This window comes from Nomia melanderi, chromosome 12, assembly GCF_051020985.1.
Source record: "Nomia melanderi isolate GNS246 chromosome 12, iyNomMela1, whole genome shotgun sequence".
NCBI lineage: Eukaryota > Metazoa > Arthropoda > Insecta > Hymenoptera > Halictidae > Nomia > Nomia melanderi.
In genome coordinates this window covers 14,569,534-14,584,224 of record NC_135010.1, presented here as the reverse complement: position 1 = coordinate 14,584,224, position 14,691 = coordinate 14,569,534, and the positions used below count along the sequence as shown (strand labels likewise).

Genomic DNA, 14,691 nt, shown 5'->3' with positions numbered 1-14,691 from the left:
TTGGAATCAGAGGACCATAAAATAAACACCTGGCAAATTTTTAAATAAATAATGTTGTCCAAGATTGGTATACTGTTTATTAATTCCCCCAATGACGATACTGAATGATAAAAAGTATCAAAAATTACAATTAAATGTTTAAATAATAAATAAAATTTTATAAGAGACACTAAAGCGACATCTATGATCTTTTTTTGCAACTAATAGGGGTTTTAGTTCATAGAGTTCTCTGTCAGGTGGCGGCACATGCTTAGACCTAAAGTTATCTGCACTCACCTGTCGATAACATTTGGCTATCAGTTTGAGCGTTTTGCCACGGATGGCGCTGCTAGTCACAAAAATCAGATTTTACCAAGCAATTAATTCATGCCGCTTTTTACATGGTGTATTATGGCTATTCCGGCACGAATCATTTGTGCCTATGTGTTAAGGAGTGAATATTCAATTTTAAATGTTTTTTTAAACATATTTATTGAATTTATTGATAATGAACAATTGTTTTACTATAATTGTGAATAATAGATGTTTCTTGCTAAATTTATGATTCACTAACAGCTGTTAATACAGATGTTAGACGGGGGTGCCTTTTATTTACGTGTGCGTTCTTGTTTACTAACAAACAGTTGTATTTAACGCAGATAAAGTTGGAGTAATTGTAAAATACTGTTGCAAAATGCACAGGAACAAAAAGGTTCTGTATTATATTAACTGACTGTACGACGTGCAATGTATTATAGTACAACGAACTAATTGGAGTTTCCTAACCTCGACATACGTTTACATGTCAACGTCACATTATTTTCGTTATATTTGAATGAAACAGTAAGTAATATTTTATTCCTCAAGAAACGTATTTTCCATTGAAAATACGTTAAATTATTACTTTTAATTTATTATCTGTGAAATATCGTAGATAATCCAAGACCATGAGTACCAAGAAGGTTATAACATTTGGGAAAATCACTAAGGATTTAAATCAGGAACGTTCTTCTGAGAACACAGAAGGCACAAGTTCTGGATTCGGGACATTCGGTAAGAAACTACCAGAAACAAATATAATAAAGATGAATGAAATCAAGCCCGAAGACGAAGAAGAAACTCATAATCTAAAGCAAATTATGGGCATAACTGGTTTCGGTAAGAAGGCCAAATCATTTGATGTACAAGAAATGCTAGAGAACATTACAAAAACTCTTAATAGCAACAAGACTGTTGCCAGTGATAAAGAGAAGAAGAGTCCAGATGTTGCCGATAAATCATCAGAGGAAGAACCAAAGAGTGCCAGCCCTACTGATGAAAATAAAGATGACGAGGATGAGGATAACGATCTCATTGGTCCTCCAATTCCATCTGACTTCCAGAGTACAACAGATTTAGGGGAATCATCGAAGTTAAAGCAGAGCGGAAACGACAGCGACGAAGACGAGGAAGAGTCTGACACAGAGGAAACACAGCTGAGAGACAAAGTCCCATGCAGTCATGAAGTTACAATGACTCATGGCACAAAAGCGGTAACTGCTATTGCGGCAGACCCTTCCGGTGCGAGGCTAGCCTCCGGTTCAATCGACTACGACGTTTGTTTCTGGGACTTCGCTGGCATGGACTCGTCCATGAGAAGTTTCAGAACGCTGCAGCCCTGCGAGAATCACCCAATTAAATGTCTACAATACTCCATGACTGGGGATGTCATACTAGTCATTGCAGGCTCCGCACAGGCGAAAGTCCTGGACAGAGACGGTTTCGAGAAATGCGAGACTGTCAAAGGTGACCAATACATCACAGACATGGCACGTACGAAAGGTCACACAGCAGGCTTAAACTGTGGCTGCTGGCATCCGTTCACCAAAGAAGAATACATGACTTGCTCCCAAGACAGTACTTGCAGGATATGGATCTTGTACAGGCCGCGTGCTCACAAGTACCTGATCAAATGCCGAGCTCAGAACGGGGTCAAAACCATACCAACTACATGCGGCTACAGCCGCGAAGGCACAGTGGTGGCTTGCGGCTGCGTGGACGGTTCCATACAGATGTGGGACCACAGAAAGAACTTCGTGAACCCGTCGCTGATCCAAAGGAACGCCCACGCGCAGGGTTCGGAGATCTCCAGCCTGAGCTTCTCCTATCTGGGACACATGCTGGCGACGAGGAGTTGCGACGACACGCTGAAGCTCTGGGACCTGAGGGCCTTCAGGTCCCCAGTGTTCGAGGCGCGGAACCTCTACTCCCGCTACGACACGACAGACTGCATGTTTAACCCGGACGATTCGATTGTCATTACAGGGGAGTCCCTGAACCGCGGCCAGAACACCGGGAGGGTCCTGTTCTACGACACGAAAACGTTCGACCTGGTGAACGAGATCAGCGTAACGAACTCGCACGTGATCAAGACGCTGTGGCACCCGAAACTGAACCAGATATTCGTCGGCTGCGGGAACGGCATAGTCAAGGTGTACTACGACTCGAAGAAGAGCCTGCGGGGCGCGAAGCTGTGCGTGGTGAAGACGCACATGAAGCAGAAGCACATCGAGGTGATGTCCACGCAGCAGATCATCACTCCGCACGCTCTGCCGTTGTTCCGGCAGGACAGGCCGAAGTCGGTGCGCAAGCAGATGGAGAAGGATCGGCTGGACCCGGTGAAGTCGCGGCGACCGGACCTGCCGATCACCTCCGGCCAGGGCGGCAGGGTCGCTTCCTCCGGGGGAACGCTCAGCTCCTACGTGATCCGCAACTTGGGTCTGAGCAAGAGGATAGAGGACGACCAGGACCCTCGGGAGGCGATCCTGAAGTACGCGAAGGTGGCGGAGGAGAATCCGTACTGGATCGCGCCGGCGTACAAGAAGACGCAGCCGAAAACGATTTTCCAGTCGGACGACGGCGACGGGCCGTCGAACGCGAAGAAACCAAAGACCTGAGAGCAGCGTGGAGTGCGAGAAAGGTGGAGATCGAGTTTTTAATGTATACTAGTAACACGTTAAGCATCATTTTCAGAAGTAACAGAGACACTCGAGCCATAGACTGTATTCTAACGTACGACGAGCGTTGCGTGTACGCGTTTATGTACGATGTTAACTCGGAGAATTAAAGGAGAGTTATTTAAGTACGTACAAATATCGATCAATTATTCTCAATGAGAGTCCGTCGAGAATTCTTTCGCAGTCGAGACAGTACTCTTTAGAAGACACGAGTTTATTTGTTATTTCCAGGAGAGCGACGCTTTTGCATAGAAAATAATAGGAGACATAAAATAGCGTAAAGAAAGAGACTGATCCAGGGAGAAGCAGATCGGTAGGTAGTGTCCGGTCGAGAGATTTCGTCACACCGGATTCCCTGTTAACCGGCGAGAACTCAGTACCCAACTCTCTCTTTCTCTCGTCTTTCCAGCGAACCGCGCGAAACGGCGGATCGGTAGAGGAGGCGAGATAATTCCGGAAGTTCCTCGGTCCTGTCGATCGTGGAACGTCGATCACGGGGAAGAGCCCGCGGCACGGCAAAGCGAAACGTATCTCTCGGTAGGACGAGGAGGAAATCGAGGACCCGAATCTAAATAAATCGATCAGTAAATAGATCGAGCCTGCTTCCTGCTGTTTTCCGATTGGATAGCAAGGGGAGCATTGGAGGAGGGTTGCTGTGGGGAGAAGGGGTCGTGTATTTGTGGCGTTCAGAGTCGGCAGTTGCGATTGCCTTCTGGCAAACTTTATCGTGACACCGTTTCGTGCGTGTTCGAGGGACGGCCGGTTCGTGCGATCGGGTCCGTTTCCGCCCGTAGCCGCGCAACTCGGTTTCGCGCTCCATGAGTCCAGTGATACAGTAATATTCCCTCGGTGTGCGTTTACGCTGTGCATCGTGGTGCATCGTTCCATGCGACGATCCCCCGTACGATACTGGCAAGTAATCAGCATGCGGCTAGACAAAGAGATGAATACTGAAAGAGGAAGAGAAAGAGAGAGAGAGAGAAAGAAAGAAAGAGAGAGAATGAGAGAATGATAGAGAGAGAGAGAAATAGAGCTGAAATCATTGAGGAAATTCGCGCACCGCTAGACTATATTCGTTTCGGACGACGCGTGCGGCCACTTCCGCGTACATACTACGAATTCCTCGCGGCCGCCGCGTACCGTAGCCTTCTTGCTCCTCTTTCTCTTTCGCGCCGTGGAAAGGCAAACCCGATCCCCTTGACGAAAGAAAAGGGGGAGGCCAAAGAAACGATCCGTATCCCGAAAACTCCGATCCACGGGGGAAGCGGATCGGTTCGGTTTTTCTCTCGAGTTTAGATCTCCGATCGCTCGGATCCGCGGCGAGAGGGTTTACGAGAGGGTTTACTCGGGTTAGCGGGGATCTCCGATTATTTCTACAGCTTCGAGCGGAAGGGAAGAAGGTCGGAAGCGAGCCGCGAGGGGCGGATGACCGCGAACTCCGCTGGCGATCGATCGCGCGCCAAGATCGAGGCTCACGGGTTCGAATAGCGCGGCACCGGGGCGCTACGCGCGGTATTTAGTGCGATCGGCGACGCCTGCGATTCAAGGAAATTCAAGTTCGTAAATAAACCCTCGTAACTTAAGCTCGCCGCCCAATTTCGGTCTCCCCCGCGTTACGTAATCGAACCGAACGGAGAGACCGGGAATCCCTGTCGTGATCGCGAGTCCGCCTACGACCAGGGGATCGTCGCGAACCGGACCACCTCTCTCGCGTATCCGCCGCCGTTACTCTCTCGACGCGCCGAACGAGGATTGTCCGTTAGTGAGAGCACGTGATTTTCCAGATGTAGAACGGCAGCATGGCTATCAGCGTCAAGTTCACCAAATTCGACAACACGCCATGGGGATTCCGGTTGGCGGGCGGCAGCGACTTCCCACAGCCGTTGACTGTCATCAGAGTACGTACATCTTCTTCCTCTTCTTCTTCTATTCTTTCTTCTGTTCCGACGTTTCCACGTCGTTTACGTGTGTTTTGTGTATCGACGTACTATCAGGTACGATTCCAAGTTTGAGCAGTGTTGTGATTACCACTAGGTTTACGGGCATTTATTGTACACTTGATTCTATTGTTCCTAAAAGAATTGATCGTTTATTTAGATCGTGGAAACTGGAGATTCGATAGTAGGTAATTGAAGTACATGTCACTGTGATCGCATCAATCAAAATCGGCGTAGACGTTACAAAATAATATTTCTAAAATATGCGTCGATTTGACGCGTTCGTAAACCTAGTGTTAGGGATTCGAGCAACTCAGCGTAAACGTTACAAAATAATACTTCTAAAATTCAGTATGCGTCGATTTGACGCGTTCCGTAAACCTAATGTTAGGGATTCGAGCAACTCGGCGTTTGTTGTCCCGTGTGGCGAGCAGCGCGACCGGTTGCCTGCTCCCAGGCGTTGAGCCTCTATCGGTACGGACGGAATATCTACGACAGGTTTCTAGATTGCCGGTAGCGCGAATGGAACGCGCGAATTTATCCAGAATTTCAAACCGATCGCGTTCCCACTGAAATCGGTATACAAGGAGGTTCTGCTTTCGGATGCCTTCTTTCGAGTCTAAAGTTCTATCGTTATTATCGTTGTATATGTAGGAAAGAAAAACCGAAATGATGGGGCGTTGGGCTACGGCTTGGTCTACGGCTTCTCAATCTAATACTTCAATTTCTAAATGTACAATGAATATGCCGGTTGCTCGGTGTACAATATACATCTCTACGCTAGTGGCGGGGAGTGACGGACGCGTGGGTAGGATTCCGAAAAATTAGGAAAACCCTGCTTCTCCGCCAGCGGTCCGTCGGTTGGTTCCGTTAGCCGGAGACTCGGAAATTTCTAACGACCATAGCAGCAGTAGCCCCGAGGATCGCCTCGACTTTAAATTACGTGCAGGTATAAAATTCGTAGCTATTGCCCACCTTGGGCTCGATCCACGGATTAACTAAAAACGACGAGCAATGGGTCCCTGGGCTTTATCGCTGCTAGGATAGGCTCGCAAAAGGGTTTTTTACATCTAACGCCTAAATATATGTGATTATATATATATAATTGGTGCACCGATCGAACGAGCGAATCGAGAAGGTACACCGACGTAAATGGAGCATGTTTGACAGGTGGCGGAGGGAAGTCTCGCAGAATGCATGGGCTTGAAGGTCGGCGACGTGGTGGTCAGATTAAACGACCAGCCCATCGGCGGCCTGACTCACGGTCAGGCTCACGAAGAACTAATGCGGGCGGGTAATAATTTTGTCCTGGGCGTGCAGCGGTGAGTAGCTCGGTTTTAAGCCAAACACGTAATTGCGCGCCTGCATGCCGATCGAACGATTGGCCAATCGCCGGAAGCGCGGCCGGGATTGATAGCGTGACGCAACGATCCCCCGTCCCAATGTCAACGACACATTGCGCATCGTCTTGGACCGTGAAACTTAACTTGAACTACTTTTGCGTCGCGAGAATTTTCTATCGCGGTGACTCACCGCGACTATTCATCGCGAAATCATCCTTAACGTGGACGTGCACGCTCGAGCGCGATCGCAGCGCATCGGTTAACGATTCCACCGGATATGGACGTCGTCCGCGATATTTCGTTTTCCGTGGAAAGAACGTTCGCGAGCCGACGCGATGGCCCTGCGCGGCGGCTTCGTATATTATAATAATACGTCGGGGCCAGAGTATCCCGGCGTACGGGCAACGTGAGGCAACGGGATTGCAACACTTATAAATAGGTGACCCAGAATGAAATCTGTTTATCATTGGTCGGCGATTTTATTGCTGGCATTTACACCGCGCGGCGTTTGTTCCCCGATCCCTCTCATTACCGTTCCGCGCGTGAACCGGCTCGGAGTCGGCCCAGGCCCGCCGAAAACCAAGTTAAAATCGTCGCCCGCTCCAATTCCGTTCGCGCGTTTCGCCGAAAAACGAAAGAGAACGGCCAAGTACCGCGGCCGACCGTGGCAGAACGCCGTCGCGCCGATCAACGCATCGAGAGGCCATTAATCGACGCGATATTCTTGCCGCAGAGAAGAAGATCCCCATAAGGCTTTGGAGGGGCTGTCCGAGGAGAACATCGTTCCGTACAAGATCCCCGTATGTACCCCGAGACCGACGATCGGTCGACCATTAGAGGCTATTCTTTGCTCTCGAGCCGCGGCTCGCGTAGTTGCTTAACCCGTTCACCGGGTGATCGTTCGCGCGCGACGATCCCCTCGGTTACCTACGGAAACTCGAATTCGATCGATCAGAGTCTGAATTAGCGATCCCCGGATAACGGGTTAAGAATAAACCTGGCGTCCCGATGAGTCTCCACGACTGTTGACCACACGGGGCAACGTGTTCGTTTGTTAGCTAGCCGACCTGCCGCCGGTATTCCCGGAGCAGATCTTGACGGAGGAGACGGTGATCGAGCGGGTCGAGGAGAGCACGTACGAGGAGGTGACCGCCGAGGCCGAGCCAGAGGTCGAGCCGCTTCCGGACAAGCCGAAAGACGAGAACAGCGAGATCGTGCCGAATCAGAATCTCACGGACGACGAGATCGCTCAGCTGATTCTCGAGGAGGAGGAGCTTCTCGACGAGAAAGGCGTCCTGGGGTATAGATCCCTGGTTCCCTCTAGATCCCCGCGTAGACCCGTCTCTGTCGCGCAGTCGAAACGCGGCATGCCCAACAACCGTCGATTCACACGACCGGCGGCCGTCCTGACCTAGTTTCCCACGTTTCAGAGTGAATTTCAAAAAGCTCCGACCACGCGCGACCGTTCTGAGGCAGTCGAAGGTGATCGAGGAGCTGCAGAGCATCGCGACAGCGGAGCCGCCGATAGTCGAGCAGCTGAAGCGCACCTCGGTGTTCCTGCAGAAGCCGCAGCGGCCGATACCGCAGCCCCGCAAGAGGCAGGACGAAGAGGAGACCGAGGTCGAGGCGTACAGGGTGGTCATCACCAAGCAGAAGAAGAGGACCGTCACCGACCGGCTGCTGGAGAAGGGCCTCTTGAAGCCGGAACCCGCCAAGACCCCGGAACCGAACACTCCCGAGGTAAACATGGACAGTAGCGAAATCGCGCCGAGAGTCGAGGAGGACGACTCGCCGGCGTCGTTGACCGTTCCGTCGAGTCCGCCCGAGGATGATCCGTCGTCTCGCAAACCGCCAGTCGAGCGAATCGCCGATACGAACCTGTCGCCCGCGTGTTCCGAGACCGAGTTGACCCCGAGCGATTCCTCCGTAGACGTTTCCGAGCGGGAGGCGTCCGCGTCCCCGGCGCCGGAGGTCGTAGAGCTTCGGCAGGATTTCCCGACCGATGTATCGGACGTTGCGATGCGCGTTGCAACGGACGTTGCAATGGACGTTACGAACGTCGTAACTGTTGCAACGGACGCTGCGAAGGACGTCGCAACGGACGTCGCTCAAGCTCCGAAGCGCCGGGACGCGGCTCCGGCCCGGAAACCGGCGACCAAGCGGAAACCGAAGAGATTCTACACGAAGGGACACTACTTCCGACGCTGCCTGTTCGGCAAGAAGAGCCACGGAGACAAGAAGCCTAACAGAGCCAAGTCTCCGACGAAAGAGCACTCTCATTGGGAAAACGGTAGCGACGGCGCGGGACAGACGGACGCTCGCCGCGGCAGCATCGAGAAGTCCCCGAGGTCCAGGATGCGGGGACGCTACCTGGAGAGCTACCTGAAGCGCATGATCGACGGGCTGCTCGAGAAGCCGGACAGCTTCTCGAAGAAGCAGTTCTCCCGGAGGAGGACCCGCTACGCGGAGAAGATCCTCGCCCGCAGCATCGAGTTCGTCGCCGTCCGCTTCCGCTCGGACGTGCTGGCCTACCTGGAGTACGGAGGCTCGAGGGACGCCCTGAACCCGGCGGGCTCGAACCCGCGCGTCCGCGAGCGGCTGTACTTCAAGGGCCGCTACCTGGAGCGGATCCTCTGGAGGAACATCGCCCGCTTGCTGAACTACGTGAAGGGCGTGCCCGCGCCGAGGGACGCGCCGCGGCGCGACAGGCGGAGGAGCTCGACGATGCTGAGGATGAAGGGCCGCTACATCGAGAAGTGTCTGTTCCAGAACGGCCTGCTCGACCGCGCCGCCGCGGCGCGCCGTCCGTCCGTCGTCTCCTCGAAGAAGAAGCTGTTCGCCCGCACGCGCTACGTCGAGCGCATCCTGAAGAAGCACCTGGAGTCGCTCGGGCTGATCGTCGGGTACATTCGCAAGCAGATCCTGCAAGGTATCTCCGACTCGTCGGTGTGCGTGCCGAAACGGTCGGCCGCGGCGCCGCGCCGGGAGCAGGAGGATCGCGCGCAGCTGTCCGACCTGCTGCGCTCCTCGAAAGACTTCATCTCGACGGAGGTGTTCCACCGCGGCAGCAGGCGCCTGTCGAGGTCGTCCTGCCGGCCGAGCGTGTCCGCCGGCTCGCCGGGCATCCTGACGGTGCTGCGTAGCCTGGCCCTCGACTGGCTGCCGAGCAAGCTGACCGGCCGATCGACGGACCGCGAGACGATCGCCGAGAAGAAGGCGGCCAGCATGGACGCGGACCGCGAGCGCCGCAGGCTCTCGTTCGTCCCGACGGTCCTCTACGAGGGCCTGACGAACCGCATCGGCGTGGACTTCACGAGGCTCGTGGCGTACGCGTTCGTGCCCTGCACCTCGATCATCCTGCTCTACATGTACAAGTGAAACAGCCGCCGCGGGAGATCCGGCGCGTCGAATGGGGCCGCTATTTGTAACGCTTACGATTCCGCTTAGATTTCAACGAGGCGACGGTCGTTCGCTCTAGGAAATGTCCCGATAACAGGAGCCAAGGTCGCCGTGGGCCGTCCGTAGACGCGTAGATATCGATAGAGATCACGGAGTTCGTCGTAACGTGTGCTGTTGTTGCTGTTGTTGTTGTTGTTGTTGTTTGTATCATCTGTCCAGTGTAACCGTAACATGTTCACCCATGAATCACGACTAAAGTCGATTGTACTCGAGGCCGGCGCGCCACGGAGAAGCTTTTGTCGGACCTAACATGCCGATAACATCGCGACAAACGTTTCTCCCGTCGCGCGGGCCGCCGGGTAAACCGTAGCACGTCGCTGCTCCCAGCAGCGGCGAACGTTCGCGCGTCCAGCGTCGACGAGAGTAGGATCGATGCATGTACGATGTTCTGTCTTGTCATACACTCTTCATTGTCAATGTACGCACACACGCGCGCGCGCACGAACACACACACACACAACCAATGGATTGTCGAGAAAAAGAAAAATAAGATGATGCTCAGTACATTCGAAATAAAATGCACATGTATGGATGCACCCAGTACTAGAGAGTCTCGATGAACCCTTTACGCCAGCGACCAAGCCTGTCGGGGCGCAGCTGTCGCGGGACGACGATCGATCCCGATATATCCTCTCCGTTCTCCGGAAGCGAACGCGGGGCGGGCGCGACGGTAACCGACCGGTGACCTCGAATGCACACAGAATCCGTCGGAGACGTGAGTACCCCTTTTCTCTCTCTCTCTCTCTCTCTCTCATGAAGAAGATCGACCGCGATGCTCGGTATGTCAAATATTGTTCCAAGCCCGAGGGCAGACAGAGCCTCGAACGAAAGAAAGTCGACGGCCGGAGGCTGGTCGGGGGCTGGCCGGAGGCTGGACGAGGGAACTTTCTGTGTGCATTCCGACGGAATCTCTCCGCGCGATCGAGCACTGCCGCGGTTCCCGTGTTCTCTAGTCGTTTCTCTGAATTTAGGCGACCCCGTCGGCGACTCCAGAGCCCGGTCGTCGGTCGGCCGAAGATCGCGAGGACGAGTCGCGTCCCGAGTCGAAGGCCGAGTCGTCGAGGCCGGACGAGGCCGAGCAGCGGCCGGAGGATAGTACCGTCGACGAGGATAACCAACCGGAAGTCCCTCGCGACGAGGAGCCCGATAGCGAGCCGTCCACGCGGGAGTCGATACTGAACGAGATCGAGAAAGAGATGGCGGACGTCGCGTCGAAGGTCGACAGGGAGAAGATCAAGGAGCTGGTCAGCACGGAGATCGACCTGGAGAAGCAACTGGAGAACGTGCAGCGGCAGTTGCTCTCGCTGAAGCAGCTGCCGAGCGAGATCGAGAGCCACCTGAGAATCGTCTCCGACCAACTGCAGAAGATCATGGAGCTGAGCGGCGTGCAGAACGGCGTGCAGAACGGCGTGCAGAACGGCGTGCAGAACGGCGCCACCGACGAGAACGAGCAGCAGCCGTCGCGAGGTGAGCTCGCCAGCTAAGATTACATTGCCGAGGCCTCGATCGGTATATCCCCGTTTCTATCGAGCGCGGGCAAGCGCGCGAATATTTTCAAATTTCACGGGTCCGAGCGGTTTTGACGCGATGCCAACGGTGCTCGGATAGACAAGCGCGTTTACCGTCGAACGGACGCCGTATCGGTTCTATTCTCTTTGCTCCTCTCGGCCTGTCTCCCGATTGATTTATGGGAAGGCTTCGGCGGATTCGTGCGGCCTTTCTGCGGGATGAAGTTTTCGTGTTTCAGAGACTAACGGATGGTAGACGTGTTTTTGAATGAGACTCTGTAGCACGGGTTTAGAAATGGTAAACCATTTTCGACTATGGACGTTTTCGAGAGATATGGGTTTCAAGTTTGTAGTTTACTGTAGTAGGTTGACGAATAATATTAGGTTGACGGAGTACGAGGTGTTTAGAGATTATATTCGAAGGAAAAAGTGACAAACTTGAAACCCATTCGTCTCGAAAACGGAGCATTGTCAAAAAAGGCTTTCCATTTCTAGTTATATGCTTGACATAGTTTCATTTTCCACTTAGAAAAAACAGATTTCCCTCTCCTTGCGAGTCGCGAATGATTGAATTACTCGAACAAGAGATCAACGCGTGCCCTCTTCTCTCAATCGATATACAATTTACATCCGCTAAGAGTTCCGTATATTTGAAAGAACGTTCGTCTAAATCTGTTTTCGACGATGCTGCAGACGAATGATTGAATTACTAAAAGTTTCGTATGTTTCAAAGAACGTTCGTCTAAATCTGTTTTCGACGATGCTGCAGAGGAAGAGACTCGCGAGGAGGCGAAGGAGTCCGGCGACGAGCACGAGGAGCATCTGGACCACGAGGAGGATACGGAGACGGACTTCACGGAGGACTTCTCGTACACCGCTTACTACGACGAGCGCCAGCACCACCGGATCGTCGAGCAGACCGTCGAGGAGGAAGAGGAGGACACCGAGACGCACGAGCTGGAGGGCACGCTGTCGGTGAAGAGCGACGACGGCAGCAGAGTGAAGAAGTTCGTGGTCTCGTACGAGACGAAGATGCTGAAGTCGCCGAGCCCGGCGCCGTCCCACGGTAAATGATCTTTCTTTAGTCCGGACCGTCGGAGTTTCCGTGAATTCCGACAGCGCGATTTATCAGTATAATGATGGATTTGTCGAACAACTTGTAGGAAGTTTCGAACCCGATCCAAAACTATCGCCGAAAGATCAAGTAATTCAGGAGTTGCAGGTATTCTGGAAACCGATATGTGGAATGCGTGATGTTCTACCCGTGTCGTTTTTTTGTTGTACAACCCACCCGATACATTCATTGCATTTTGATCGTACCGATGTTGAACTCCTTCGTGATTGCTGTTCGAACCCGTGTCCCCGATTTTTCTCACGACACCGAGACCTTCTTCTATATCTGTCTCTCTCTCTCTCTCTCTCTCTCTATATATACAAATACACATACGAATGTATCACACGTACGTCTGTCCGATTCCCGATACTCTACGGAGGCTCTCATCGCGAGACTTAACAACCGTCCATTAAACGTCCCCCCGACAACCCAGATGATATTGTGCGCACAACGTCCAGCTCGGTAGTACCGAACACGGTATTGCCCTTGGATTCTCCAAGTCCTTAAACTTCGCGAAGTGAAAGTATCCGTGTCACGCACGTGTACGTGTACCCCCGGACGTTTTAGCGTGAGCCGCGCGAATTCCTACGGTAACCCCCTTCTTCGCCCCCGACTCGTTCGTTTTTCGGCGCTAACGAGGCTTCTCGGAAATTCCAGCAGAAAATGCAGCAACGGGGAAGGAAACCCTCGCAGGAGCTGTGGCCGCAGGCTAAGCAGGTCGAGCTCACTCTCGGCCGGAGATGGAGGTGTCCGAACGATTTCTTCAACGACGAGATGATCGCCGAGGTCCTGTCTTCCCAGGCGGAAGTGATCCGAGGCAGAGCCCTGGGGTAAGCCAAGCCGTTCCTCCGAGCCGGCCCGATGGAAACTGAGTCCGGCCCGTTTCAATTAGCTCCTTTCACTCGAAATCGCCCGGTAATCCCGGCTGACTCACATTCTTGGTACGCGATGACCTAACGCGACGAAAGCTTTTTCCATAACGTGCCTCCAACGGGAGGATTCGATGAAACTCGGTCAATAGCGCGCGACTCGATCGAATGATGTTTATTTTAACCGCAGTCATTGTTGATACAGAGTCACCTTCAAGTACGAGAAGACGAACCTGCCGAACTATACGAAAGCTTTTCCCATAACGTGCCTCGTACGGGAGGATTCGATGAAACTCGGTCAATAGCGCGCGATTCGATCGAATAATATTTATTTTAACACGTTAAACGCCACGAGAATCTTGACCGTTTTTCTGTACGGCTATTCTTCTTAGCAAAGAAAAGTAATTATTTACTATTTGGCGTTACAACCTTTGCAATACACTATTATCAGCTTAGTTATTAAGTATTTTGATACGACATCGATTATATTGCATGCTACGATTATTTTCAAGTAATTTAGAAGCGTCAGCCATCTGACATCGCGTTTAACGTGTTAACCGTCGTCATTGCTTTTTCAAAAGCTTTTTCCATAACGTGCCTCTAACGGGAGGATTCGATGAAACTCGGTCAATAGCGCGATTCGATCGAACGAGGCTATTTATTCTAACCGTCGTCATTGTTGATTCAGAGTCAACTTCAAGAAGTACGAGAAGACGAACCTGCCGAACTACGACCACCTGATGAACTCGAGTGTGTACAAGATGATTCATAAGATGGAACGGGAGCCGAAGAAAGGAATTCCGGCCAGGCCGGCCAAAGTGAACGCCGCGGAGGACATAATCGAGAGGGCCGTACGTATTCTGATTCTCGTCCGACGACCGTTTCCGTCACCGTGCTGAACACCTGTTCCCCCGTTTCAGAAATCTCCAGCGCTGAGCGTCGCGGACGACAGGAGTACGCGGAGCGTCAGCCATTAAGACCACGGAGGACCGCGAGCAGAACGATCGTTTCATTTCTGTTCCCCGCGGGGAACAAGGAGAGGCGTTGATCACGGAGAGGAAAGCGAAAACGCGCGAGGCGCGCGGCGATAACATAAAACGATGCGAGTAACGTGCGCTGCGATCGCGAGCATCGAGCGCGAGTGTAACGCGAATCATTTAGGTACGTTTGCGTGTGGTATATACATACAATGTCACGGAGTGTGCAAGCTTTGTCAAAACCGTAACGAAGATTGAGGCGTTAATAAAAGGATTGAATCATTTTCGTAACACCGTCTCTTCTTTGCTCGCAAATCTACACCGTATCGTTTCTAGCGTTCGCCATGTATACAATCCCTATCTCTCCGCGTAAACCGTTTGACACGTCGAATGATTTCACTTAGAAACTATATCAAAGTCTTCGATTACGTTGTCATTGTTGCACGGCTATCTCGCCGCGTATACGAACCGTTTGACACGTCGACTGATTTCACTTAGAAACTATATCA

At 52.4% G+C, this 14,691-nt stretch overlaps 2 protein-coding genes across 7 annotated transcripts; both read left to right on the top strand.

Moving 5' to 3' along the window:
• The first annotated feature begins 398 nt into the window (after nucleotides 1-398).
• On the top strand, nucleotides 399-3,512 carry LOC116428387 (gastrulation defective protein 1 homolog). Its single transcript, XM_076372763.1, has 4 exons — nucleotides 399-822; nucleotides 914-3,100; nucleotides 3,207-3,288; nucleotides 3,385-3,512. Exon 2 carries the CDS (start codon nucleotides 927-929, stop codon nucleotides 2,913-2,915), a length of 1,989 nt encoding a protein of 662 aa, XP_076228878.1. The 5' UTR covers nucleotides 399-822; nucleotides 914-926; the 3' UTR covers nucleotides 2,916-3,100; nucleotides 3,207-3,288; nucleotides 3,385-3,512.
• Nucleotides 3,513-3,648: 136 nt separating this feature from the next.
• On the top strand, nucleotides 3,649-14,473 carry LOC116428376 (uncharacterized). 6 transcript variants are annotated; one of them, XM_031979958.2, is made up of 12 exons: nucleotides 3,682-3,887; nucleotides 4,760-4,873; nucleotides 6,083-6,234; nucleotides 6,989-7,055; nucleotides 7,314-7,555; nucleotides 7,686-7,995; nucleotides 10,686-11,181; nucleotides 11,992-12,288; nucleotides 12,386-12,444; nucleotides 12,997-13,166; nucleotides 13,894-14,056; nucleotides 14,126-14,473. In XM_031979958.2, exons 2-12 carry the CDS (start codon nucleotides 4,775-4,777, stop codon nucleotides 14,180-14,182), a joined length of 2,112 nt encoding a protein of 703 aa, XP_031835818.2. In that variant the 5' UTR covers nucleotides 3,682-3,887; nucleotides 4,760-4,774; the 3' UTR covers nucleotides 14,183-14,473. The 6 variants fall into 6 exon arrangements, 4 of the variants coding, with proteins under 4 accessions (XP_076228875.1, XP_031835818.2, XP_031835817.2 ...); XM_031979957.2 differs by having other exon boundaries at nucleotides 3,684-3,887; nucleotides 12,994-13,166; XR_004235249.2 differs by lacking the exons at nucleotides 12,386-12,444; nucleotides 14,126-14,473 and having other exon boundaries at nucleotides 3,677-3,887; nucleotides 13,894-14,041.
• Nucleotides 14,474-14,691: the final 218 nt, after the last annotated feature.